This window comes from Palaemon carinicauda, chromosome 6 (genome assembly GCF_036898095.1).
Source record: "Palaemon carinicauda isolate YSFRI2023 chromosome 6, ASM3689809v2, whole genome shotgun sequence".
In the NCBI taxonomy this organism is placed as follows: domain Eukaryota; kingdom Metazoa; phylum Arthropoda; class Malacostraca; order Decapoda; family Palaemonidae; genus Palaemon; species Palaemon carinicauda.
The window spans coordinates 167,535,805-167,562,548 of NC_090730.1; the positions used below are offsets into that span (position 1 = coordinate 167,535,805).

The 26,744-nt window shown below is 44.6% G+C and overlaps 1 protein-coding gene and 1 pseudogene across 3 annotated transcripts in view; both read right to left on the minus strand.

The window, feature by feature from the left end:
- Positions 1-26,744, minus strand: part of LOC137642802 (myotubularin-related protein 9) — a 113,730-nt gene that overhangs the window by 79,906 nt on the left and 7,080 nt on the right. For all 3 annotated transcript variants that reach the window (XM_068375669.1, XM_068375668.1, XM_068375667.1), the window contains exons 3-6: positions 26,349-26,511; positions 17,520-17,671; positions 17,215-17,340; positions 795-944 (exon numbers count right to left, since the gene is read on the minus strand). In XM_068375669.1, the coding sequence (XP_068231770.1) occupies positions 795-944; positions 17,215-17,340; positions 17,520-17,671; positions 26,349-26,511 (591 nt within the window). The remainder of the gene's footprint in view (positions 1-794; positions 945-17,214; positions 17,341-17,519; positions 17,672-26,348; positions 26,512-26,744) is intronic.
- Positions 21,238-21,356, minus strand: LOC137643410 (5S ribosomal RNA; annotated as a pseudogene).

A 26,744-nucleotide genomic window follows, 5' to 3' on the forward strand; every position in this document is an offset into this window, starting at 1 on the left:
TAGAAAAGAAGCGAAAGCTTGCTGCAAATCTTTGGGAGCTCATAACTCAAAAACATACTTATTCCCACTTAGGTACATTTTTCTCACTTATTTGTTGTTCGATATTAGAGAAAAAGATATCGTTGAAAAGAAGAATAAAAATCCCACAATTCTGTCAGACAAAATTTTGATTTTCGTTTTACATTTTTTTTCACGATTATTTTCCGTCTAGACGAGGAAAAAAAAATAAAAATTCATTAAAAAAAAACAGAAAGGAAAATCAAAATTCTGTCTGACAGAATTGTTCGGTTGTTAGAGTAGTTTTTGTGGTATAAGTTTCAATACAATTGGTATTATAGTAGTGGGGAAAAATGTACCTAAATATTTTTTTTAAATCATGATTTTGCTCATAAATCCAAAAGTTTTTGATCAAATGACTTGAAATTTTTATATGATGAAGGTATTATATATGTCTAAAACATATATAGAAATTGTGTAATTTGGATCATTAGAAAAAAAAATGGCGGACATGGCGGACGGTCCCCTTAATAAATGTTTAAAGTCTACCATAATAAATCTTCACTGCAGAAAAATAAACACCCTTCACGGATATCTAAAATGTTTCAAATAACAGTAAATTTATTCCATTTATAAACTTTAAGGCAGTACAGTACATAAAGGATGCTGAACACTATGAAGTATAGAATACTACATATGAGTACTTAAATTTGGTTATTTAACGATACTAATGAGGTAAAATACTAAGTTACAGTAGTTTTAGCAACAAAAAAAAACCCAAAACTCTAGAATCTTACCTTTGCCGACTGAGCCAGATTCTGTGTTCGGGTATCTATAATATAACCCCTCTTTTCCCGGGCGAGGACACCGTTCAGCAGACGTTCATCTTCTTTGCAACGTTTACCATTTGCTGTTATCAAGGGTTGCCCACTTCGCATAAGTACTGCCTGAAATAAAAATATATTCATATCATTTGAGACTAAAACTACTGTACAATATAGTACTCCTAATCAATAAAAATGCAAAGTTTGATAAATATTGAAATATTTTACTACCTAATTTTATATGCAATTAGAGTAATCAGTAAAAAAAAATGTTAAAAAAACAATTCATAAAAACACGATTCGCTCCTACTCGTATACAAACCATTGTCATTTAGATAGGAGTATTCTGTCTTTTCAGCACGAGCTGGAACAGCTTTTCAAGTCTCTAACAAGGTAGATGCGGGAGGTTTTGGGGAGCTGCCTGCCTTGCTGAAACAGCTGTCAAATCTTTAACAAGGTAGGTGCTGGAGGTTGGGGGGGAGCTACCTGCTTACCAGACTGCATCATTTCACCTTTGTCTTTGGTCACAAATTGAATGGATGTACTCATTGCTGCTCCTCCAACTTTTGAATCTCCTTACTTGGCTTGTGCAAAGCTTTTGTTTTATTTTCTGTTTACTGAGTGCTTTTAATTAATACCAGAAACATACAGAAAGTAAGCGTGTGGTTAAATAATATTTGATACTTCGAGGATACAGACCTTCTGTCCCATGTGCAGTGTAGTTTGTTAAGGGCAGAATTGTACGCAGTTCCCCTCCTGAAGTGTGGGACTATATGCAGTTTTCCTACAGAAGAGATCGTACTGCTGATAAGATCATGTTACCGGTCAGAGAAATAATGAACTTATCTTGGAGAGTTATTTAGTTTGCTTGGAATTACATTTCTTTAGGAAGGAATTTCCCATTGTGGTTCAAGTGTTCACTCTTTTTTTTTGTGCTCAATAGTGATCTTTGTTGTCTGCTGGGTATGCCTTACATGCCTCAGTGTGAACTTGATGGATTGCCGATGTTCTCTCCCTCCACTTTCTCTTCGATGGATCCTTCCCTTTGTTAAGTTGTTGACAAAGTGGATACTTGGGTAGGAAAGTTTTTCACCTAGTTCCTCTAGACTTAGCAATTACTATTTTTAGAGGTATTGACAGTATTCTACAGCTAACCAATATCTTTGGGGTCGCTCAAGCGGATCTTTGAGTACAGAGGCCACATGAAGATTGGGTATTCCAGTCACCTTTCCCGTTACCTGTTATGACAATGGGAGATTGTTCATCTGCTTACAGTGCCCTCTCAAAAACTTTCAAATATTTTCTGGTAGTTTAATTCCTCTAGTTACTACATTCCATGACAACATCTTCCTGCCTAAATATATATACCATTAGATTCTCCTCCCAGTCTTTAGGCATTACATCTTCTTCACATATCACTCTCAATAAATCCAGCATTCATTCTTCAACCCTATGTAGCTAGTATCTTGACCACTTAAATTTTTACACAATGTCCGCTTCGCTACTATATTCCCTATCTCCATCACTGGCCCATCCATCCTTTGTGCTTCTCTCAGCTCCTCTCTCTCATTTCCAGTCATCAATAGTTGTTCAAAATACTGTATTTTTTCCATCTCCTCTTAATGTCTTCACCCTTATGCACTACATTTCCATCTCTATCCTTAATGACTCCCAGTTCCCCCAAATCCTGTCTTTGCCTTTTCCTCATGTTTGAACTGTTATAGATATCCTTTTCTCCTTCACTTGTGCCTATCCTTTCATTCAATTGCTCTTTCTTCCAATAGCTATACCTACTTTCCTTCTCAAATATTTTTCTTCTCTGTACCAATCCTCTGCACCCTGTATATGACTTTATTTCCAGTTTTGAAATGTCTGATTTTTTTTTAACCAACTCTTTTACTTCTCTGTCTCACCACCACTTTTCTCCTTTCAACACACCATATCTGCTGGTTCTTCCCACTAGTTCCTCTGTTTTCCCTTTACATATTTCTCTCATCTGCCAAAATATTTTCCACTCTGTTACCCTGTCCAATCTCTACAAACCTCACCAGTCGTCTCTCTCACACAATCTTCCTAAATTGCTCATTCTTTTCCCATTTAAGGTCCCAAACCTTAATTCAAGGTCTCCTCTTTCTCTTGAGTTTTTTTACCTCTCATTTTGAAATCCATCACTACCAGTGTATGTTGTTTAACATATGCTTCGCCCAAAATAACTTTACAATTCATCACATTATTTTTGTCATCTCCTCTAACTAGGATGTAATCTATTTGACTTTACACTCCTCCACTTTCATTGGTTATCAGGTTCTTATCCAACTTCTGAAACCAGGTGTTCATACATGCCAATTCAAAACAACCATATCTAATATATACTCTCCATCTTCATTTCTAATTCTAAACCCATGGCCTCAATTTACCTTCTCATATCTATCCCTTCTCTTTCCTACTATGCTATTCATTTCTGCTCCTATGATTAGCTTCGTCTCCTGCTTCAGTGTTTAAATAGCGGCCTCAAACACTTGTTTCAACAGATTACACTTTGCTTAGAAGGAACTCTTCCACCCCTCCTTAAAGGGGGAAGATGGGCTGCTATCTTTTATTCACACTAGTCCTGATGTCTGGTCTGACATTGTATCTGTGTGTATGCATGTTAATATAATGCATTTATCATATTTTCAGGTGTATTCTTTAAATTAGGCATTCCATTACCTAGTACTTAAGGGATTTTGACGAAGGAAAAATCTATTTCTGGGGAGAGACCTGTGACGCCCGGTGAAAAGTGTCCTTCTTTACACTTTTCTGATATAAATCTTCCAAATATACCAGAGAAAGATAAAAGCATGGAATGCAGAGGTTACTACCCTCGCGCGAGCACCTCGTGGGTGTCGTGTATACATCAGGGGCGTGTGAAAACCACTATTCACAGGCTGTCTTCCATTTAGATAATTCCTTCATCAAAGGGAAGGGCCGTAACAAAGGCCCCAGAAACCACACTTGGACCACGCTACCGTCACCCACACGAGCGCCCTCTAGGTCATCCTTCTGTTTTGGACTTGCCCGCATAGTCGTATTTTTTTGTGCTCTCGGTGTTTTTCAAGTGTTTGTCGTTAATTCATCATGACTGACGCTGCTACTTCACCTTTACCAATGTTAAGTACCATAGTTTGTTTTGACAGCTTTTTTCAGTACCGGGCATTTGTTCTCTTTCCAGTAATGTGGATTTTAATTTTGGAAGCGGCTTGGCCTTCCTCGGTGATGGCAGCCATGTTGGATTCGTTCGCTTCGCTAGTATTTCAAGTTAATATTGCCCTTCTGGTACTCTGTCATCTAGGTTATATCACTTACGTTTTATGACCATTATTTTATTATTGTTTTTACTATGGTATTTGTTTGCTAGCAAGTCCAATTTGGACGAACGAAGCATAACGTTCTTGCCTTTGTTATAATTTTAAGCCACTAATAAACAAGGCGCTTTCAGCTTCTACTTCTCTATGATTAGAAGTTATGAGGTTGAATGAGTCACTGTCCTAGCTCCCATACAAAACCAGGAAGAAAAGAACTTTCCATTCTGGCCATAAAGGACTGCCTCCGACCTAAGGATGAGTCTCCTACTCATGGTTTGTATATATGTAGGAACAAATAGGGAATATTCTAAGTCCTTGAGCCAAAGGTCAAAAGTGACACGATACAGTCGGGAAGGTGGATATCCTTCCCCATCTACCTCCCGCTGACTACTGCACATACGTTGTTACAGATTCAAAGGCTGTTCCAGTTTGCAATGGAAATGCACTCCTATTTAAAGGACTCAGGTTTGTACTATAGTTAGGAAACATACAAATTACTTTAAAAATTTGTGACATTTCAAGGACAATACAGTATACAGTACTGTATACGAATATGTGCAGTTTTAGTCATCTGCACACAATTTTGTAAGCTTTTGTGTAAAAGGCAAACTTTTACCATAAGGCTACCTCATATATACTGTGTATATATATATATATATATATATATATATATATATATATATATATATATATATATATATATATATATATATACTGTATATATATATATATATATATATATATATATATATATATATATATATATATATATATATATACTGTATATATATATATATATATATATATATATATATATATATATATATATATATATATATATATATATACTGTATATATATATAAATATAATATATATATATATATATATATATATATATATATATATATATATATATATATATATATACTGTATATATATAGTATATATATATATATATATATATATATATATATATATATATATATATATATATGTATATATATATATATATATATATATATATATATATATATGTATATATATATATATATATATATGTATATATATATATATATATATATATATATATATATATATATATATATATATATATATATATATAACGGATTTTGAGCGAAGCGAAAAATCTATTTTTGGGTGAGATAGCCATGGCGTCCTGATGGAAGGATCCTTTTTGGTAGCTTCCTTGGGTAATCACTACTAGGATTTTCCCAGAGAATTAAACCACAGGTTATCACAGAATTCTAACTTCTGGAGCGAGTATCCTAAGGGTTTCCCCTTAAGAAATCGTGTATCAACAGGGGACACGCATGTATAAACGTGCCACATAGCTATCTGCACCCCATATAGAGTTAACGCTTCAATATGGCAGACAGGGAGTGGCTGGGAGCTGAGCCGCAGCCGATCTAGATGTGGCGATATCGGTACTCGCGATGTAAACAGACGGACGCCATTGCTTTTGATGACGTCACGTCCGTCCTCATTCCGAAAGTCTGGAGCTCGCTCATCACCATGATACAGCGGCGCAGGGCGGGACCTGATCACAGACAGGGAGGGTCCATCAGGACGCCATGGCTATCTCACCCAAAAATAGATTTTTCGCTTCGCTCAAAATCCGTTTTTTGGGCTCAAGCCATGGCGTCCTGATGGAAGAGTACCAGAGAATTAGTGTATCGTGGTAGACTTTTTCCCCTTTATAAGTGAGTGCTAAAACATTGAGCCGAAAGCATAGTGGTCTATACTAGAGCTACCGTGAGGCAGTTGCCTTCCTGCCCCCCTGGCATGGAAGTCCCCACGGGCTATGCTGAGATCAAAGTGGTCATGGGAAGGCTATTCATATAGGCTGAAAAAACAATGAGATCCATAAGATAAGTCAGAGCGATTTGGTATTCGCGTCGAAACAAACTTGAAGAAGTGGTGGTTGTACACTTCATGCATGGAGTTGACTCATCTTCATAATTGAGTAAGTATTCGCTAAGGAAACTTACTTGCTCTATATAAATAAATGCCCGGAGTAAATCCTGGCATTTTCCTTAACAAAGAATAAAGGGTAATAAAACTATGACAATTAGTATATTTCATAGTAAGAAAGGAGCAAGGGAGACGCACAAGTAATAAAATAGACATTTTATTATATAATTGCAGGTAAATCAATACATGTCATGCAATAAATAGTAAAAAACATTTACATTGATAAAAATGTACATAGTCATAAAGGCGTGCTCTTGAGTCTGAAAGGGAAGAATCAAGTATTAGTAGGCACTCGTTCTACGGAACGTTAGTCTTTATGTAACACACGTCATGCACGTGGCATGTAGCACTCATGTGGTAATCTACTATGACATTTCACCTGAGGTAAGAACAGTTAAAGAAAACACAAGGTGGTTTCTGCTTCACTACGTATCACTTGAGGGTCAACATAGGCACCCGACGAGTTAGAGTCCCTAATAACTCACTGTTCTAAGCAGAGTTCAGAGCAGGTTTCATAACACTACCTGCGGCTACCACAAAATGTTTCACTTCGTGCACTTGTTTCGCATAATGTTTAAAGAAAACACGCGAGGATTTCCAGCCTGTATAGTTCTTGAGGCTTTCGAAATCCATACTCTGAAAGAAATTCAGAGACGAAGCGACTTTCCTAGGATCATGACCAGCGGGTGTACTGTCTGGATCCGCTCTGCGAATGAAGTAGGTGATTTTTGCTCTCAATTGTTTCAGTGACAGGTCGCTGCCCGATGTTTCTCCTTTGAAGAGTTGGCCTCCACCAAAGTTTGAAGTTCTATGAAGATAGACCTTAAGGCTCTCTACTGGACATAGAGAGGCATCTTCCTTCAAGGGGCATATCCTCCACGGGCCCCATCGTTTGGTAGGTAATTCGTTCTTTGCGAGAAACGTCGGATCAGGGAAGAGGGAGAGGTCTCCTGAATCGTTGAAAACGATATGTCCCTCTTCTCTAGATAGTGCCACTATTTCGCTGACTCGGGCTCCCGAAGCTAGAGCGAAGAGAAATATAACTTTCTGAGTCAGGTCCTTAAGAGGGCATGAATCATTGTCCAAGTTGGAGGCGAAGTGGAGAACTTTGTCTAGAGACCAAGTGATTGGTCTCGGAGGGGTTGCCGGTCATAAACGGGCACAGGCCTTCGGTAGTTTGTTGAAGATGTCGCTAGACAGATCTATTTGGAAGGCGTATGACAAAGGTCTGGTCAAGGCCGATTTGCAAGTAGAAATCGTGTTGGCTGCCAAGCCTTGTCCATGAAGGTGAATGAAGAAGGACATGCAAAAATCTATAGTGATTTTCGAGGGGTTCTTTGCCTTGACGAAGGAGACCCATTTCCTCCAAGACGATTCGTATTGCCTTCTCGTGGATTCGGTCTTGTATTCCTCGAGGAAGTCTAGACTCTTCTTCGAAATCCCAAACCTTTTCTTACCGGCTAGGGTGAGAAAATCATGAGATGAAGGTCCTTGATTTTCGATGATGAAGCGAAGACAGTCGACTTCTGTATTTGCTGGGAGAGAACTGGGTCCGGGAGGGGGATCAGCGTTGGCTGCATCTCCAGGATCAAGGGGTACCAGTTGCTGTGGGGCCACTTGGGAGCCACTAGAGCTGCTGTCCCTTTGAAGGTTCTCAATTTGGAGAGGACTTTCAGCAGAAGATTGGTGGGAGGGAACAGGTAAATCTTGGCCCATCTGTTCCAATCCAAGGTCATGGCGTCCACCGCTTCCGCTTTGGGGTCCTCGTACGGGGCTACATATCGAGGAAGTTGATGGTTGTCGCTCGTTGCGAAGAGGTCGATCTGGAGTTCTGGGACTCGGTGAGAGATGAAGGCGAATGATCTTGCGTCTAGAGACCATTCCGACTCTATCGGGTTTGTCCGAGATAGAGCGTCCGCTGTCACATTGCGGAATCCTTGTAGGTGAACTGCAGACAGGTGCCATTTCTTCCTTTCTGCCAGACGGAAGATTGTCAGGAGCACCTGATTTATCTTGGGCGATCTTGAGCCCTGGCGATTGAGACAACGCACTACCACAGACCTGTCCAGGGTCAGGCGAATGTGTATCGACGGGGGCGGGAAGAGTTTCTTCAGCGTCAGAAGAACCGCCATGGCCTCCAAGATGTTGATGTGAAACGTCTTGAATAGGGGAGACCAAGTGCCTTGAGCCTGTTTTTGGTGGGAGTGACCTCCCCAACCCTCCAACGAAGCGTCCGTATGGATGTTGAGAGATGGAGGTGGGTGTTGGAGAGGAAGGGACCTTTTTAGGGCCCTCGCTTCTGACCACGGCTTTAGAAGAAGTCGAAGTCTGCTTGGGAGCCGTCTCTTGAGGTCTCTTCGAGCGATGGATGCGGAACGTCTCCAGACTCCCGCTGCATCCTTTAGCTGTGCACGAAGCACTGGGTTTGTGATCGAGGCGAACTGTAGAGAGCCTAGAACTTGTTCCTGCTGGCGTCTTGAGATCCGTTTGGATTTTAACAGTCGCTTGACAGACCCTGCTATTTCCTTCCTTTTCTTTGCTGGAATGGAAAGGCGGTGTGACTGAAGATTCCAGTGGATGCCTAACCATTGGAACTTCTGAGCTGGAGATAGGCGAGACTTTTTCGCGTGTATCTGGAATCCCAGGTGTTCGAGAAACTGGGTAACTTTTCTGCAGGATTCTATACAATCCTCGGGCGAGGGCGCCCACACTAGCCAGTCGTCGAGGTAGGCCATCACCTGGACGTTTCGGATGCGGAGCTGTTGTACTACTGCGTCCGCTAGCTTTGTGAATATCCGAGGGGCCACGTTGAGTCCGAAGGGCATGGCCCGGAAGGCATAGCTTTTCCGTTGGAGTCGGAATCCAAGGTAGGAGGAAGCGTGATGGTTCATTGGTATGTGCCAGTATGCGTCCGCCAGGTCTATCGAGACCGTGAAAGACCCTCGAGGCAGGAGGGTTCTGATCTGTTGAAGAGTCAGCATCTTGAACTTGTTGTTCGATATGAATACGTTGAGGGGGGATAAGTCCAGAATGACTCTGAGTCTGTCTGAGTCTTTCTTGGGGACACAAAACAGTCTCCCTTGGAACCTTGTGGACTTCACCCTTCTTATCACCTTCTTGTTCAAGAGGTCTAGCACATATTCTTCCAGGAGGGGGGTTGAACGTTGGAAGAATTGCTGGAAGGTTGGGGGTGGTTGCGCCCAGCTCCAGCCTAGACCTTTCTTGATGATGCTGTGTGCCCAGGATTCGAAGGTCCAACGATCCTGGAAGTGGCGGAGTCTTCCTCCCACCGGAAGCACTTCATTGCTTCTGGGGTCCCGAGGACTTGCTGCCTCGGCCGCTAGCTCCCTGTCCTCCTCTGCCTCTGGAGGGCCGGCGAGAGGAATCTCTGCCGGAACCCCTGCCTGAGCTTCTACCTTTGGGACGAAAGGTAGTGGAGTGCTGCTCGAAGGCGGGGTTGAAGGCCGGTGATGAGGACAAAACCGGCTGTGGGACCAACTGAAAGGTCTGTGGCGGCTGAGCGGCCACTTGGGGAGTAGCGGGTGCCGGAAACTGACGTCTGTGCTGACGTTGCTGGGGTCTATGCTTCGACTGCTTCCTCTTAGGCTGAGGACCGTCATCCTGAGAGGGTTTTCTCTTCCTAGACATGCCCCATTTGTTGAGAAGGTTCCTGTTCTCAGATGCGGCCTTGTCTGTGATCTCTTTCACTAGATCAGACGGGAAGAGGTACTTGCCCCAGATGTTGGAGGAAATCAGTTTCCGGGGTTCGTGTCTGACAGTGGCACTGGAGAACACGAATTCTCTGCAGGCTCTACGAGCTCGCATGAAGTGGTACAGATCCTTGACTAAGGTTGCCATATGAGATTTGGCAAGGACCATGTAATGGTCAGGGACTCTGGTGTCGCCAGCCATTACGTCCATCTGGACCTGGAGAGTGAGAGATGCTGCCAGCCTCTCCTTCGTTTCCTGTTCCTTACGAAGGAGGTGATCGTTTAGCTTGGGGAGGTCCTCATTAAACTGACGTCCAGCAACGTCAGGATCTAGTTTGCCCACCACGAAGGTGTGTTGCACATCCTTCCAGTGTTTGGTGTCGGGCGGGGTGACTGCGTAGAAAGGTCTGCATTCCTCCAATGCAGGGCAGGATTTCCCTTCTTCTACAGCCTTAAAGCAGGCAGCGAAGGCCTTTTCCGTGAAGGGTATCACCACTTCATCGGGCGCAACGTAGGTGGGGTACTTCTTGCTCAGAGCCGGAAGTCCAGAGCAGGTAAAGCCTCTGCTCTTAAGCGCTTTGGCAAGCATAGCCTGGGCCTTCGAGAGATCGAACACTATTTTCTCCTTCGGTTCGGTCTCTTCCTTTGAGGATGGTTCTGAACGTAGACGGACGTAACAGTCCGGATACGCCTCAAAGCGGGGGAAGAACTCCACTTCTTCCAGGGGTATGGAACCGATCTTATCGCTGACGAAGATCTTGTCGTCAGCGATGACCATATGCTCGGCGAATCGCCACGGATTGTCGCTTGAGCATGTGGGGAGGTCCTTGATGGAGATTTTGCGAGATTCCTTGGAACCTCCCATCGACCGAATGATCTGGTGAGTTTCTTGGAGCTTCTGCTCCATCACGGATTCAATGAGCCGAATCATATCCTGTGCCGTAGGTAGAGGAGTCGTGGTGGAGGACGTAGACGGGAGAGACACTTCCGTCGGTGTAGGAGTAGGAGGGGGGATGGAGGGAGGGGCATCCTCCTTATCGGACTCGGTATACACAACCCGGTCCTCTTCTTCATCATCCTCCCCTTCACCCTGTGCCATAAGGGTTTTCTCGGTGTCCTCCGAGATCTCTGACATGCGTTCATCATGTTCTGAATCCAGGTGATAATCATTCATGGACTGAGCCATGACAACATCAGGTTCCACTGTAATCTGGACTACGGGGATCTGTTCGACTGGGACCACTGAGTCTGGAGAGGCCTTTGGGAACAGCAAAGACCTCATTTCTTCTGTGGCTAGGTATGGTCCAGTGGCGTTCTTCTGAAAGCCACGTACCCACTTGCGTAGGTTGTCCCGAGCAGTGTCCCGAATCTCCGCTGAGGGAGAATCATAGAATGCTTTCTGTAAGCATTCTTGGCAGACCGAACAGGTGGTGGGGCCCCAGTATTTGAGATCCCCTCTCTTGTGAGCACAAGGGGCGTGTGTCCTACACGCCGTGTGTCCATAGAAGTGTGGCCGACGGACCGCGCAGAAGTCGTGGTCACACCTGACGTACTCCTCCTGTAAAGGAAAGAGACGATGAGTATTGTAGAGTCATAATATGGCTCGTATAAAAGTTAATTATTAACAAGTTAATATTAACTTAAATTAATTGTGATGCACAGAAGGGTGGGTGAAAGGAGACAGACGCATGCCTCGTGTAACCCGCCCGGCTGGTTGCCGTAGCATCGGACAGTCCCAGGTGGCCGTAGGCCTCCATGGAAGGTGTCTTGATAATGGGAATTCCATCTAGAATAACCATATTATAGACTGGGCTTGAAATCTTATCAAGAAAGTCTGGGGATCATGAGATCCTAGTAAGGTTCCGGCAACCAGACGTGCCAATTACACGTAGCGTGCTGGAAAGATGAAACACGCAAGAAGACAGAGTGAAAACTGAACAAAATGTACGATTCCGTACCAGTTTGTCTGCGTTAACAAGCCGTCTAGGTGCGGTTTTTAGGAGCTATCGCTAGTAAAGATAGCTGAGAGAAGGGGTGCAAGGCATCTTGCCGCCTCCGGCCGGGTCCGGCATACCCCCGGCACGCCGGAAGCCGCTCGAGCAGTTTCTGGCATTCAAGAATGATCATTCTATGGTCAAAAGAAGCCAGGGTGGCGGCAGCCGGTAGCGGCGGCCGCCGGCAAGGAGCGGCGGTTCCGGCAGCCGGAGGCAGTCGGAGGGTGACAGGGGTAAGGATAAAGGAGCATAGCCGGGGCCGGGGGCCGGCTGCTAGTGCCGGCACTCCGGGAGGGGTCGGCAGTGTGCCGAGGCTATGAGGGAATGGAGAGGCCACGGCGGTAAGCCTGGGGAAGGCGGCAAGGATAAGGAAGTCACCCGTAGCGGCGGTGATGCCGGGGTAGAGGCAGCAAGGGACAAGCACCAAAGATGGAGGTGGGATGGCAAGGCTGTACTAGCCTAGTCAAGACACCTCTGGAAAAGGTACCACCATGATAGAGGTGAATCTATCATCCTAAGCAGGGGCCGCAATGGCCGGGGGCTAAGGCAGTCCAAGAGAGGACAGGGTGTACCCAAAGAAGGGGTGGAGACTCTTCATGTCGACCAAATCATAACTGACTCCATAGCACTATGGAGGGTCTATGTATCAGAGCGGACAACACTGGGAGCACCACGGGGTCCAGCACTCCAGCCTAGGGTGGAGTGTAGGACAGGGGACATATGAAGCCTAACCTACTGGTAGGTTAGGCTAGGCAAGAGATAGGTTGGGGGGGGGGAAAGGGTCTTCTTATAAGAAAGGATGGGTTATGCACCAGAGCGGCCACCTAGGAAGGGAGATGCTCACCCTAACCTATAGTAGGTGGACCAACTGAAAAACGGTGCACGCGTATATTTCAGCAAGGTACATAAACCAGCCCTCCCAACCTAACCTGGATTAGGGTTGTTAGACCCTAATCAGGGAAGGGAGAAGACGTATCGCAAGGAAAAGGTCAAGGACCAATTCAGCTTAAAGGAGGTGATCCTACCTTTAAGGTCCGCAACACTAAGGGAGGGGTCATTCCCTTAGGTGGGGAGGCGATACAGTACTCTGAGGAGTCTTGTCCTATCACATGTAATAGGGTACAAGATTACCAGAGGGAAGCCCTAGGGCTAGGGATGAAGAGAGCATATAGGGGTCCTATCATAAGGTTAGGTTAGCAAGGCACTCAAGATAACCTACCCCCTATATGGTCCCTGAAGGCGAAAAACACTTGCATCACTGTCAATGGTATTGTAAAATAATGCCAAAATCTTCATAACTAACACTAGGATCACTGAAATATCATGCATTAACACTGGTATAGGCTCACTGGCCTAGGGGCTAATCAAAGCCTACTGGTATGGGGTCAGCGAAGACCCTAACTAATGCGTCAAAAACACGATATAAAGTTCCTAGCTATGAAGACTAAATAACTAATAGCGCTGATTAGTAATTTATATACCGGTAAGGCTGTTGCGGCTAACTAAATAAGGCATGCAAGCAACAGCAGCGTCATAAAATGGCGCTGACCGGTCTGGCAAAGCTCTGCCACAATTATGCAAATATCTCGAAAAGTAAGATTTACTTTAAGGTCAGAGCTTATTTAAACAATACTTAAACCTTTGTACTCAACTTTCCAGAAGGAGGTGAAGCTAAAGGTTGAGACATGGCGAGGATGCAAGCAGATAAAGTCGCACAAAGGAAAAAATACGTCCAATCGAGCGAGCTACTAGCAAAGGAATGGGGACGGACGTGACGTCATCAAAAGCAATGGCGTCCGTCTGTTTACATCGCGAGTACCGATATCGCCACATCTAGATTGGCTGCGGCTCAGCTCCCAGCCACTCCCTGTCCGCCATATTGAAGCGTTAACTCTATATGGGGTGCAGATAGCTATGTGGCACGTTTATACATGCGTGTCCCCTGTTGATACACGATGTCTTAAGGGGAAACCCTTAGGATACTCGCTCCAGAAGTTAGAATTCTGTGATAACCTGTGGTTTAATTCTCTGGGAAAATCCTAGTAGTGATTACCCAAGGAAGCTACCAAAAAGGATCCTTCCATCAGGACGCCATGGCTTGAGCCCAAAAATACAAATATATATATATATATATATATATATATATATATATATATATATATATATATATATATATATATATATTATATATATATATATATATATATATATATATATATATATATATATATATATATATATATATATATATATATATATATATATATATTTATATATATATATATATATATATATATATATATATATGTATTTATATATATATATATACTGTATATATATATATATATATATATATATATATATATATATATATGTATATATATATATATATATATATATATATATATATATATATATATAAATATATATCACAGCACTGGCAAGCGCGACCGGGGAGAAAAAACACCTTTTTTTTGTCCCAACACTCTTAAAATAAAAATAATAGGGTTAGATAAAGCCCTTTATAACGTAAAGGATCCTAGGTTTATTGTATGTAGTGTTTCTTGCCTTAATAATGAGTGTACATAGTGTTTAACATGATAAGATAAGAGAGGAAATAGCAGGGTCAAAAACCATCTTCCCGATGGAATTGGGGCACGAAATTTGGCTATTATTGTCCTCTAGGGGTGCCTAGGTGAACCTGAAAATTTCAAGTTTCTAGCTCAAAAACTAAAATTTTGCATGTTGAGATTGTAAAACAAGCAAAAATGCTGCCAGTGCTGTTATATACGATTACGTAAACCAGAAATACCGGGTTTTCAGAAAAGTGCTTTCCGGACATAGTATAAGCTTGAAACTCTAGGATTTAGTTCTATTCAATTTAACTAGACGATCCTAAAAGTTTCAAGTCCCTATCTTATAAGGTTCGTGAAATATGACGTCAGAAATATGCAAAAAAATAGCAAAAATGACGTCACCTTTCATGTGTTCGATATAGAGTCATGGATAGACGCTTTTTAGCAAAGTTTCAACTCTATAATCTTAGCTTCTGAATGAGCTAGATAGCTGTTCGACCTCAGGTTTTGTAGATTATGTTTTAAATTGTGTATTAGGCTACGTGGGAATGTTTTGCGGTGGTCACGAAGGCTGTAGTCACGTACTAAAATTTCAAAAGGTACCAAATTGACATCTTTAAGCAAAGCGTGACCGGGGAGAAAAAACACCTTTTTTTTGTCCCAACACTCTTAAAATAAAAATAATAGGGTTAGATAAAGCCCTTTATAACGTAAAGGATCCTAGGTTTATTGTATGTAGTGTTATCGCCTTAATAATGAGTGTACATAGTGTTTAACATGATAAGATAAGAGAGGAAATAGCAGGGTCAAAAACCATCTTCCCGATAGAATTGGGGCACGAAATTTGGCTATTATTGTCCTCTAGTGGTGCCTAGGTGAACCTGAAAATTTCAAGTTTCTAGCTCAAAAACTAAAATTTTGCATGTTGAGATTGTAAAACAAGCAAAAATGCTGCCAGTGCTGTTATATACGATTACGTAAACCAGAAATACTGGGTTTTCAGAAAAGTGCTTTCCGGACATAGTATAAGCTTGAAACTCTAGGATTTAGTTCTATTCAATTTAACTAGACGATCCTAAAAGTTTCAAGTCCCTATCTTATAAGGTTCGTGAAATATGACGTCAGAAATATGCAAAAAAATAGCAAAAATGACGTCAACTTTCATGTGTTCGATATAGAGTCATTGTCTCATTTAGTTCTAAACTAGTTAATCAATACGCTTGCGTAAAAAAAGAGTGATATTTTACCCAAAAACCGATAAATCGGTTGGAACTTTTGACCGGGGAAACGTCTGTCTATATCCGAACATAACTTGACAACAAAACGTTTACCCGATTGAGCGGTTTAAAGAATTGATATAAAAATTTTAACCGGGTGTCGCCGGTCGCTTGCTTTTGACATTACCCATAGTCATGGCGAGGAGTAGCAGATTTACTTTGAGAGAGAGAAATGTATCATATTATCGGTACCTAATCAAATTTTTTATCAGTTTATTTTGATCAGTCAGTTTTTATCAGTCAATAGTCAATACTCATAAGACTTGAGGTGTTAGGATAGAGGAGGCATGATATCCGAGGTAAGAGGTAAAACCTACAAGGTAAAGGGTAAGGAGTAAGAGGTAAAAGGTAAAAGGTAAGAGGTAAAAGGTAAGAGGTAAAAGGTAAGAGGTAAAAGGTAAGAGTTACTAGGTTAGAGGTAAAACTTACAAGGTAAAAGGTGAGAGGCAAGAATAAGAGGTACGAGATAAGAGGTACGAGGTAAAAGGTACGAGGTAAAAGGTACGAGGTAAAAGGTGAGAGGTAAGAATAAGAGATAAGACGTTAGACGTAGGATGTAAGAGATTGGATCATAAGATGTTAGAGGTAGGATGTAAGAGTTTGGAGGTAATATTAAAGAGGAAGAAGGTAAAATGAAAGAGCTAACGGGTACGAGGTGGAGGTAAACGGTATCTAGGTAAGATGTAGGAGGTAAGAAGTTAGAGTTAAACGTTAACAGGTAGGATGTAAGATGTAAGACTAAAAGGTAAGGGGTACGAGGTAGGGAGTACGGGTTAATTAGAGTTAAAATGTATGAGGTAAAAGTTAAGAGGTAGGATGTTATAAAAGAGGTTCGTTAAAGGAGGGAAAAGATGGTGAATTAGAACTAAAAGGCAGGATGAAAAGTGCAAAAGAATGTAGTAAGATTTAAGAGTGGGAAGAATAAACATTAAACAATGTAGGAAAGTAGGAGGAGGTAAAACATATCAAAGGTTGGCGTGTATGCTATTTTATTATTTAACGTTATAGTTGTAGGTACGTTACCCAGAATTTTTTTGTTTTATGACTATGGGTAATGTCAAAAGCAAGCGACCGGCGACACCCGGTTAAAATTTTTATATCAATTCTTTAAACCGCTCAATCGGGTAAACGTTTTGTTGTCAAGTTATGTTCGGATATAGACAGACGTTTCCCCGGTCAAAAGTTCCAACCGATTTATCGGTTTTTGGGTAAAATGTATATATATGTGTGTGTATATATATATATATATATATATATATATATATATATATATATATATATATATATATATATGTGTATATATATATATATATATATATATATATATATATATATATATATGTATGTACAGTATATATATATATATATATATATATATATATATATATATATATATATATATATATATATATATATATATTACATACATATATAAGATATTTATACACACATATTTTTATATTGCAAAGTATTAAACTACCAAACAACTTCATACATACCATTCCTTCATGTCGATATGCTAAAACAGGAAATCGTCCCGCTTGCCTAAAATTGGCTATTGCTATCAGATCAGAATCTTCAACACTCTTTGGTACAACCACAGAACTTGGATATGATGGACAAATCTGATGAAAAGTAATAAATTTTAACATGAGAACTTATACTAGTCTTGTACTGATTTTCAACTATTTTCAATCAAAGACAATACAGTATTAAAACATTTGGTATTGTTCATATGCCATATAAACTACAGTACAGTATAAATATTTCAAAGTAAATACAGCATCATAATACAGCAGCTCACTTTATAATCTTTATTAACATAAGATATTCTCCAACCATCCCCAGGCTGGATTAATCGGGAAAACTCTGATTCTGTTGTAAATGCTGTCCATCCATCCTCAAGGGCAGTGTACATTGCACGATAAAAGAACGGGTATTGCAAAAGAGGATCATCTGAAAATAAATAGCTTCCATTACTATACTGTGCTTTAGATTACTGTACCAAAGTCTTAAGTAAGAGCTGGACATGGTTTTCACTCAATGTAAGATAATAAAGAGTATAGTCTTGTTTGCATTGGAATCTAATGTAGTCCTTATGACTAATACAAACTATAAAAAGCCAGTTGAAGAATAATTACAGCCATTCATCATTTTACATTTGATTTCTCCTTCATGATGTTAGATGAAATAGGTTCTCCCCCATTATTTCTGAACAGTACTTTGCACTTTCTGCACAATTATTTATCAAGTATTCACCAATATATCTTTTCTATTAATTATCTGGACTTTCCTAACATTAATTATCTGGCTTTCTTACCATTTTTATACCTCCTCATTTTCTGACTAACTACTTATCAACCTTTCTCATTACCTGTTTATAATTTCAATTGTACTTTCCAGGCACTAGAAATCACATCACTCCACATTACTAATTTTTAATAAGACCTTTCTACATTCATCCAAACCCCAATCCTCAAGGCCCTACATCTAAGCACATGGAGAATGTCTACTGTATTCTATGCCTTCTAGACTGTAATTTTGGTTCCTAGAGAGCCTCCTAATAATTCTTATAAAAACAATGGGATGTTCCCATAACAACAACTAGTTTTGATAATAGTTATAAAAAAATAAAGGAAAAATGACAAATTCGAAGATAATTTGTATTTTTCCTAACCATACAAACCTTAGCTATTTACATTGGGTTTACCTTTTAGCGCAGCTGAAATGGCGAGCCATTAGAATTTAACGAGGGTGTATTACCCCCGCGCTAGTTAGCGGGGGGGTAGGGGAGTGGTAGCTAGCTACCCCTCCCCCCCCTCACACACAGATGAAAGCTCACTTTCACTTAGAGGTAGGACTTGTCTTGGGGGACAGGGCTGGCAGGCAAATATGTGTAAATAGCTAAGGTTTGTATGGTTAGGAAAAATACAAATTATCTTCGAATTTGTCATTTGTTCCGTAACCGAAATACAAACCACGCTATTTACATTGGGTGACTTACCCATTAGGTAGGGTGGAAAGTCCCCAGCTTTGGCTTTACCCGGGGACTCAGAATCCGAGTGAGTCGCACTCGAGAAAAGGAGTCCCTGCACCTCACAAGTTCCTTGCTCCGCAAGGAACCGTGTGGCCTACATAAGCTTGTGTGTGAAGGAAGAAGTGTGACCCGTCCTAGGCAGTTGACCTGGAGTTCCAGAAGGAACTCTGGGTTAGGACGTTCCCAATACCACCTCGTCAGGGTATGGGGGACACGACAGTATTGACTCAATACTCGGAACACAAGGAAGCATGGTTTACCTGCAGAGGTTCGAGGTCAGCTATACAGAGACCAGGATGCTGCTTCCCCGTAGAGGGGATGATGAAGAAAGAAATAAGGGCCAGACATACTTCTTTCGTTCATGCAGACTAAAACTTGATAACAATGCCCTCAACCTTCTGCTACCTGTCCAAAAAGGAGCCTGAGGTTAGACCAGCTGTTGTGTAGCCACCACAGAGCGATAGAAAACGTATCGAGACTCCTGTGGGTCACGCCCTGCAGGAAGCGGGCTGTGAAGGTCATTAGACGCTTCCAGACTCCAGCTTGTAGCACTTGCGTCACAGAGTAGTATTACTCGAAGGCGAGGGACGTTGCGATGTATCCAACATCGTGCTGTAGGGCGACGTGACGGGGGAGGGTCTGGAGACAGGTCGAGATGAATTTCCTTGAGTCCGGGCTGAAGAGGTATACTGGTGACTCTCCCCCGTGTCCTCCTTGTGCTCCCAAATCGGCTGCAACTGAGGACAAACTGCAGCTGTTCCCAGCGCTAACCTCTCGATTCCTTTACTGGCAAGAAAGAGAAGGTCTTGGGACATCAGATACAGAATGGAGACTCGAAATCTTGAAGGAATTGGACCGAAGGGCCGGGACCCCCAGATTCTGAGTCTAGCCAACAACTCAGGAGCGAACCTGAATGTTGCCTTCCCCTCTTCTTTAGAAAGGGAGGAGTCGTACGAGACCAAGAAGATTGCTTACACACTGGCCGTGGCCAGAGTGAGCAGGAGACCCAAGGCGGAATACAATCCGAGGACTGTCGTAAAGGGTCTTGAGAAGATCTCTTAAAGGACTAAAAGTTCGAGCCATGCTCCAAGTTGGAGGTCTTCCTCCGACTAGGGCAGAGACGATCGTAGCTTCGCATGAGCGAGGAAAGATCCAGCGGGCAGGAAAAAGTTATTCCTTTAAGCCTGAAGGTCAGGGAAAGGCTGAGCGACAGGCTTCATTGCCGAGAGCGGAAAGGAGTTTCCTCCCGCCGAAAGGCAATAAGACCGTTATTGCTGGAGAAGAGGCCTCAAGGGAAGAGGTATATCTCCCACGCACCAACCACCGAAGACTCTTCACTTTGCCTGGAAGACCCCTGCGGATGACTATCGCAGATGACGCGACCTCCGTCCCGCGACTGTAGCGGGTTGTCTCTTCTTGAGGAGGAGGCGTAGTGTCTCCAGGCATGAAGCCGAAGCGACGCCCCGGTTCGGGAGAGATGTCGCAGTGTGGTTGTTTGAGTAGTCTGCGCCGTGGGAGAAGCTCTCCCGGGAGTTCCGTCAGGGGAAGCAGAGGGTCCAGAAACCGTTCTGCGCATAGTCCCAGTGGAGCTCTCCCATTGAAAGGTTGACAGACAACCTGGTCTTGTTGAGACCCATTGTCCAAAGACAAAAAGGAGGGAAGACGCAGGCGTCGAAGTTGTCTCACCATCACCGAAATGCATCTTGCCAGAGTCTCGGGGTCTGAGACTGGGGGGAAGAACAGCGGAAGCTTGAGGTTCCAAGCTGTCGTGATCAGGTCCCCCAGACCAGGACTTGCTGGTTACTCAAGGTCAAAGACCCCCAGGTACACTCTTTCTATGAGGCTCTGCTCGGATAGTCGGAGAGAACATTCCTCTGCCTGGAATGAGAGAGCCGATGGTGGTATTGAGATAATCTCAATCATCCCGGTATCTCTACTGCAAGATGAGAAGGTGTGAAAAAGCGTCCGCTGCTGGTTAGAACACGCCAGAACCATGAAGTCGACGCGCACGGGGCGACTCGGCAGGAGCTGTAGGATCTGTAGAGGGGCCAGACTACGGCCCCTAAGCCTGCCTGAATGATGGAGAGGTATCCTTCAGGTCTTGACCATAGGCCTGGACCGGAACATGCCTCCCCCCCTTTCCTTTGACGAGTCCGAGAACAGCATCAAGAATGTGGGGAAAGGACGAGAATATCCACTACCATCAAGAGGTTCCATAGGTCAACACCCATTGCAGGTCTAATAGTTCCGCTGGTCCCATAGGGGCCAGGAAGTCCGGTTAAACGTTGCCTGAAACCACCGGAACTTGGACCGCCCCACATGGAACTTATCCTGAGGCGACCGTTCGAACTATAGACGGGTCAATGAGGAAAGGAGAACTAGGAAACGTTCCAAGGTAGGGCTGAAAGCTCTGCTTGACTGAGAACAGGTACTGCGACTCTCCTCAGTCTTGCCACAGTCAACTGAAAGGAAGGCTCGGAGGATGTGGCAACAGAATCTGGCGTCCCCAGGTGGTCACCCATCCAAGTACCGACCAGAACCGACGTTGCTTAACCTCACTGGACGGACGAGAAGCGGGGTTTCCAACGTGGTAAGGCTGTTGACTCAATATCATGGCCAGATACTCCAGATGTTGAGGCAGAAGAAGAGAAGGCTCCAAGCAAAGTACCATGAACCCACACTCATGTTAAGCATCCGGAAGCTTGTCCCGGCGCTGAAGAAGGTCGAACCCGAGCCTACCGGAGTTGACCAGCCCTCCAAAAAGCAGAGGAGGCGGAAGCCTGCACCTGAGCGGCCATGAGGAAAGCAGGGAGAGTTCTCTGGGGAAAAAAACCTGCTATGCCACGGCGGGATAGCCACACTGCATCATAAGCAGGAATACTTGCAGTCTAGGCTGAATTCCACGAGCTCCCTGGAAGATGGATGGAATGGAAACTGAAAGTACCCGTCCTTCCGAACCAGGGTTTAAGGAGGCCTGTTGCCTCGTTACCAGTCTGATCGATTCTGCTGTTCTACGCTGGCCGAAGTTTGTTCGACAAACTTGATCAGGGCTGAGAGGTCGACTACGGAACTCCCCTCTCAGATCCTTCCCTACAAGAAAGGATCGACTGAAGAGGCCGGGGGTGAAGCCGTCGATGATCCTATGGAGGACCTTTGCCTAAGGTATGGATCATTCTGCCCAACCGGGCAACTCTTGCCGACGCTATGGCATAGAGGTTCAGAGACACTGAATTCGCTGACAGAGACGGCAGGCGCGATATCCTTGGCTGATCACAGAGATTGTGCGGGAATGGGCATCGGGAAGCTGTCATCCGGATGAGTAACCTTAAGCATCCTCCCAGCGAGAAACCTGCAATCCTAGAGTTCGTGAACTCTGCCGCTCCTTTTAGGACTATGCCCCCCCGGGGGAGCCTCCCGTGCCATCTGTTCCTGACAGGAGGAAACTGCAATTGGACACTTTGTCCCAGTTGTTGTAGCCGATAACTTAGGCCGACGTGGTTGAAAGAAAAGGGCGCTGGAGCCCTGCAGAGTCTGGAAGAAAGCGCCTTGGAGGAGTGAAAACGGAAGTCAATTTCCTCCGCACAGCCGCTGTCTAAGTCTCTGTCCTTGGGCACAAACAAACTCTTCTCAAGGATGGAAGGGTGTCTGAGGTCTTCGACCTCCACAGATGAGACACCCGAAGGAAGCTCTCAGTCAGCGCGTCCAGATGGTACAACATCGAGCTTGTCCGCAAGTTAGATACTTAACGACGAAAGGCCAAGGTGCTTGAGCTCGAGAGGAGGAAAGTACCCATGATCTTCCTGTAGCTTCCTTGAACCAAACCTCGGGCCGTAACCGAGGAGGGAAAGGACCTGGTAAGCCCCCAGAGGAAGGGGTAAGCAGTCACCCCTTGTCCGATGGAGAAATCTCGAACGGAAAGCCCCCCCGCCAAAAATCCTTCCGGGGAATGACGGGGAAGGGCTAACCCAGGTTCTGGAAAGGAGTGTTGCTCAGACCTCCCCGAAGTTTCTTCCTATTCTTGCAAGTGCCATGTTCTGCGTTTACGGGGTGAGGCCGTGTTCTGGAAATACGATCCAGAAGAACTCAACAGGCTGGCCATGCTGCGAAAACCCCAATGGGAATTTTGGTCGCAATCGCCCTGGAGCTCGCGCGATGGTAATTCAAAGATTTGCGCGTGGGCGAACGTGGAAGCGCCCATGCGCGGTCACGCAGGAACGCAAACGAAGGTGAGCGAAGGAGCGCAGAAGGAGGGCGAGCGTGGTAGGAAGGGCGAGAGCTGGTGGTCGGCGAGCGATAACCCATAGACGAGCAATGGATACTGCAAGAATTAAGCCGACGTTTGTGCGAAGAAACACCGTCGGTCCGCGCGACGGAACACCGTCGGTCCGCGCGACGGAACGCCGTCGGTCCGCGCGACGGAACGCCGTCGGTCCGCGCGACGGAACGCCGTCGGTCCGCGCGACGGAACGCCGTCGGTCCGCGCGACGGAACGCCGTCGGTCCGCGCGACGGAACGCCGTCGGTCCGCGCGACGGAACACCGTCGGTCCGCGCGACGGAACACCGTCCGTCCGCGCGACGGAACACCGTCCGTCCGCGCTATGGAATACCGTTGGTTCGCGCGCGGGCGAACATTGGAGAGCATGGGCGCGGACGCCCATGAGCGTAGATGTGCAGGCACGTGGGCGTGTGGGCGCGCAGGCGAATGATCGCGCGGGCGCACAGGCAACGCGGGTGCAGGCGAACGGTCGCGAGGGTGGGCAGGTGAATGAGCGCGAGTCCGAGGCGGCGATCGGTGGTGAGCTGGTGAGCGCTAACGCGCAGGTTGGCGATGGCGCGTTGTGGCATGTCGACGGGTTGGCGAGCGATGGCGAGCAGCATGCGCAGGTGAGCGATCGCGCGATGGCGAGCAGCATGCGCAGGTGGGCGGTCGCGCGATGGCGAGCAGCATGCGCAGGTGGGCGGTCGCGCGATGGCGAGCAGCATGCGCAGGTGGGCGGTCGCGCGATGGCGAGCAGCATGCGCAGGTGGGCGGTCGCGCGATGGCGAGCAGCATGCGCAGGTGGGCGGTCGCGCGATGGCGAGCAGCATGCGCAGGTGGGCGGTCGCGCGATGGCGAGCAGCATGGGCAGGTGGGCGGTCGCGCGATGGCGAGCAGCATCCGCAGGTGGGCGATCGCGCGATGGCGAGCAGCATCCGCAGGTGGGCGATCGCGCGATCGCGCGATGGCGAGCAGCATGCGCAGGTGAGCTAGTAGCTGGCGAACCATGTTCCTTCAGAAGTGTTGGAGAACGTTGGCGTGCCGGCTGTAACACACGCCGGCGATCCGGAGATCACCGAGAGACAGGTGATTGCTGGCGAGCTGATGATCGCTGGCGAGCTGATGGTCGCTGGCGAGCTGATGATCGCTGATGAGCAGAAGGCAACGCGTGGAAGCCTGCGCATAGAAGAAGAGTCCTTGACCCAGACCTGAACAGAAGTTCTAGATCGCGAGGGCGAACGTGGGGGCACAGGACGCGTAACAGGAACCAACAGGAACAGCAGGGATGATCATCATGAAAGCGCTGACGAACAGGAGAGCGCTGATGAGCAGGAGAGCGCCTGTGCGCTAACACTGAGCAGGAGCAGGAGAGAACACAGCAGAAGGGCGCGCAGGGGAACCCTGACACGCAAGGGAAGAACCCCCGTGGGAGGCAACCCTTTGCCCCGAAGGGATCGTTGTCCGTCGGGAGACTGATGTCCGTCGGGAGACCGTTGTCTGTCCGCCGGGAGACTGATGTCCGTCAGAAGACCGTTGTCCGTCGGCAAGACCGTTGCCTGTCGTAAGACGAGATCAGACTGCTGTCCATCTGCACCAAGGCGGAAGATCAAGAAAAAGGAGTTGTAGGCTGCAAACGGAGATTCAAAAAGGCGCCTCTTAGCACCCTTATAGGGAGATGAGAGGCCCTTACGACGAGGCGGACGGTGGGCCTTACGGCGAGGGAGGCCAACAGCAACAGCAGCAGAAGAATCCTCCGAAGAGGAGTCTCTATGAGTGTACTCTCTCGCGAACGAAAGAGAAACACTTCGTAGAAGAGACTGGTCAGCCAGTGACCTAAAAGGAGCAATCCTCCGAAGAGGAGCTCCTGCAGTTGCCCAGCCCCTTGAGCGAAACTGCAGGTGTGACCGCTCAGCACCAAGAGCATAGTCGTACGAAAAAAAGGCAAGAGAAGAACCCCCCAAAAGGGGAAAACTCAAGCCTGGACAGGAAAAACTTCCCTCGGAAGGAAAGTTACCCGCCCAAGGAGGCAAGCCTCCTGAGAGTTCTAAAATGAACTGGAGAGCTGTCCGTCGTCACGGGAGTACTTCCAGTAGAAGGAGACACGCCCCTGACGAAAATACAAGGGGGGAGGCAGCAACAGCCGAATCCCCAGGCCTCAAAAAGACAGCTCACACCGTTGCCATATTACAGAAACGAACTAGATCGGTAACTGTAAAAAAATAAAACAAAAATCATTAGTACACATTCATTCCCCCAGGAAGGCTCCGAAGAGGAATCCCGAGGGAAAGGAAACAAGAATTACACAACAGGCACGTGCCCTCACAACCACTTACACTCACGGAAGGAGAGCTGTAACCAAAACAGAATTATAACAATTATAATTATGTAACTATGTAATTATGTAATTTAAAAAAGAATGAACACTAAAGAAAGAACGAAAACCCCGAAAGGAATCGTTCTACAAGCTGAAAAAAAACAAAAAAACAACTACAATTAGATTCATAAACTAATTGAGACAAACGCACGGCGTAGCAAACCCCCCACACGGAAAGGAAGCTACAAGGGCGTAGTAACACGTAGTAAAAGGGTGAACAACCTCAAGAGGGAGAGAGAGAGAAAGACCGAAGTCAAACTCGATTGCCACCCATAAAATACGCCGTGGTGGCCAACTGCCGAGGACACCACGTAGGTATCGTACACTACACACACAAATCTGAAAAGGAAACTTACTGATTTCTATACTCAAATATATATACAAACATGAAAACATGTTTATATATATATTGAGTAAAAGAAAAGTAAGCGATTAAGTAAAGACAAAACAAACAATGGCTGCCAAGAGAGGACCAAGACAGAGACGTCTGTCACAGTCCGAGCCAAAAGTGAAAGTGAGCATTCATCTGTGTGTGAGGGGGGGAGGGGTAGCTAGCTACCACTCCCCCCCCCCCCCCGCTAACTAGCGTGGGGGTGATACACCCTCGTTAAATTCTAATGGCTCGCCATTTCGGCTGCGCTAAAAGGTAAACCCAATGTAAATAGCGTGGTTTGTATTTCGGTTACGGAACAAATACCATTTGGATCTACACCTCCATAATCATCAAGGTCTATTAAGTTTGTTTTAATTTCATGTGACTAAAAAGCCAAACTAGTTAGTTTAGCCTCAGGAAAACAGGAACGAGGAAGATCTGCTTACTGCCAAACACATCAGCGTTTATAATGCCAGATAAAACTAAAAAACAAAATAAAATTAATTTACCGGCGACCTTTTAAGTTTCACAGATGTTTATTACATCCTATGACAAATTATAACCTTTCTTAAGATCCATATAACACTCACCCACACGTATTAGATCCTCTATTGTATCTGCAACTTTAGCAAATTGGTCTGCCCCTATAACGTCCAGTTGCAATATACGCAAGTCTTTACACTTCAGCCACAATGTGCCACCAGTCATTCCCTGCTGCCTCCTTTCCACTGTATCAATATTGCTATGCAGGAGCTGAAAGATGAAAATGAAAATTGAATGGAATACATGGAATACAAGATTACCTAACATATGAAACTTGGAAACTATTAATCCTGTACAGATCATAAAATCATAAAAACATATTTCAGTACAGAAAATACTTCAGTACCTAAATCGAAATATATATATATATATATATATATATATATATATATATATATATATATATATATATATATATATATATATATCTTTGCAGGACAAAG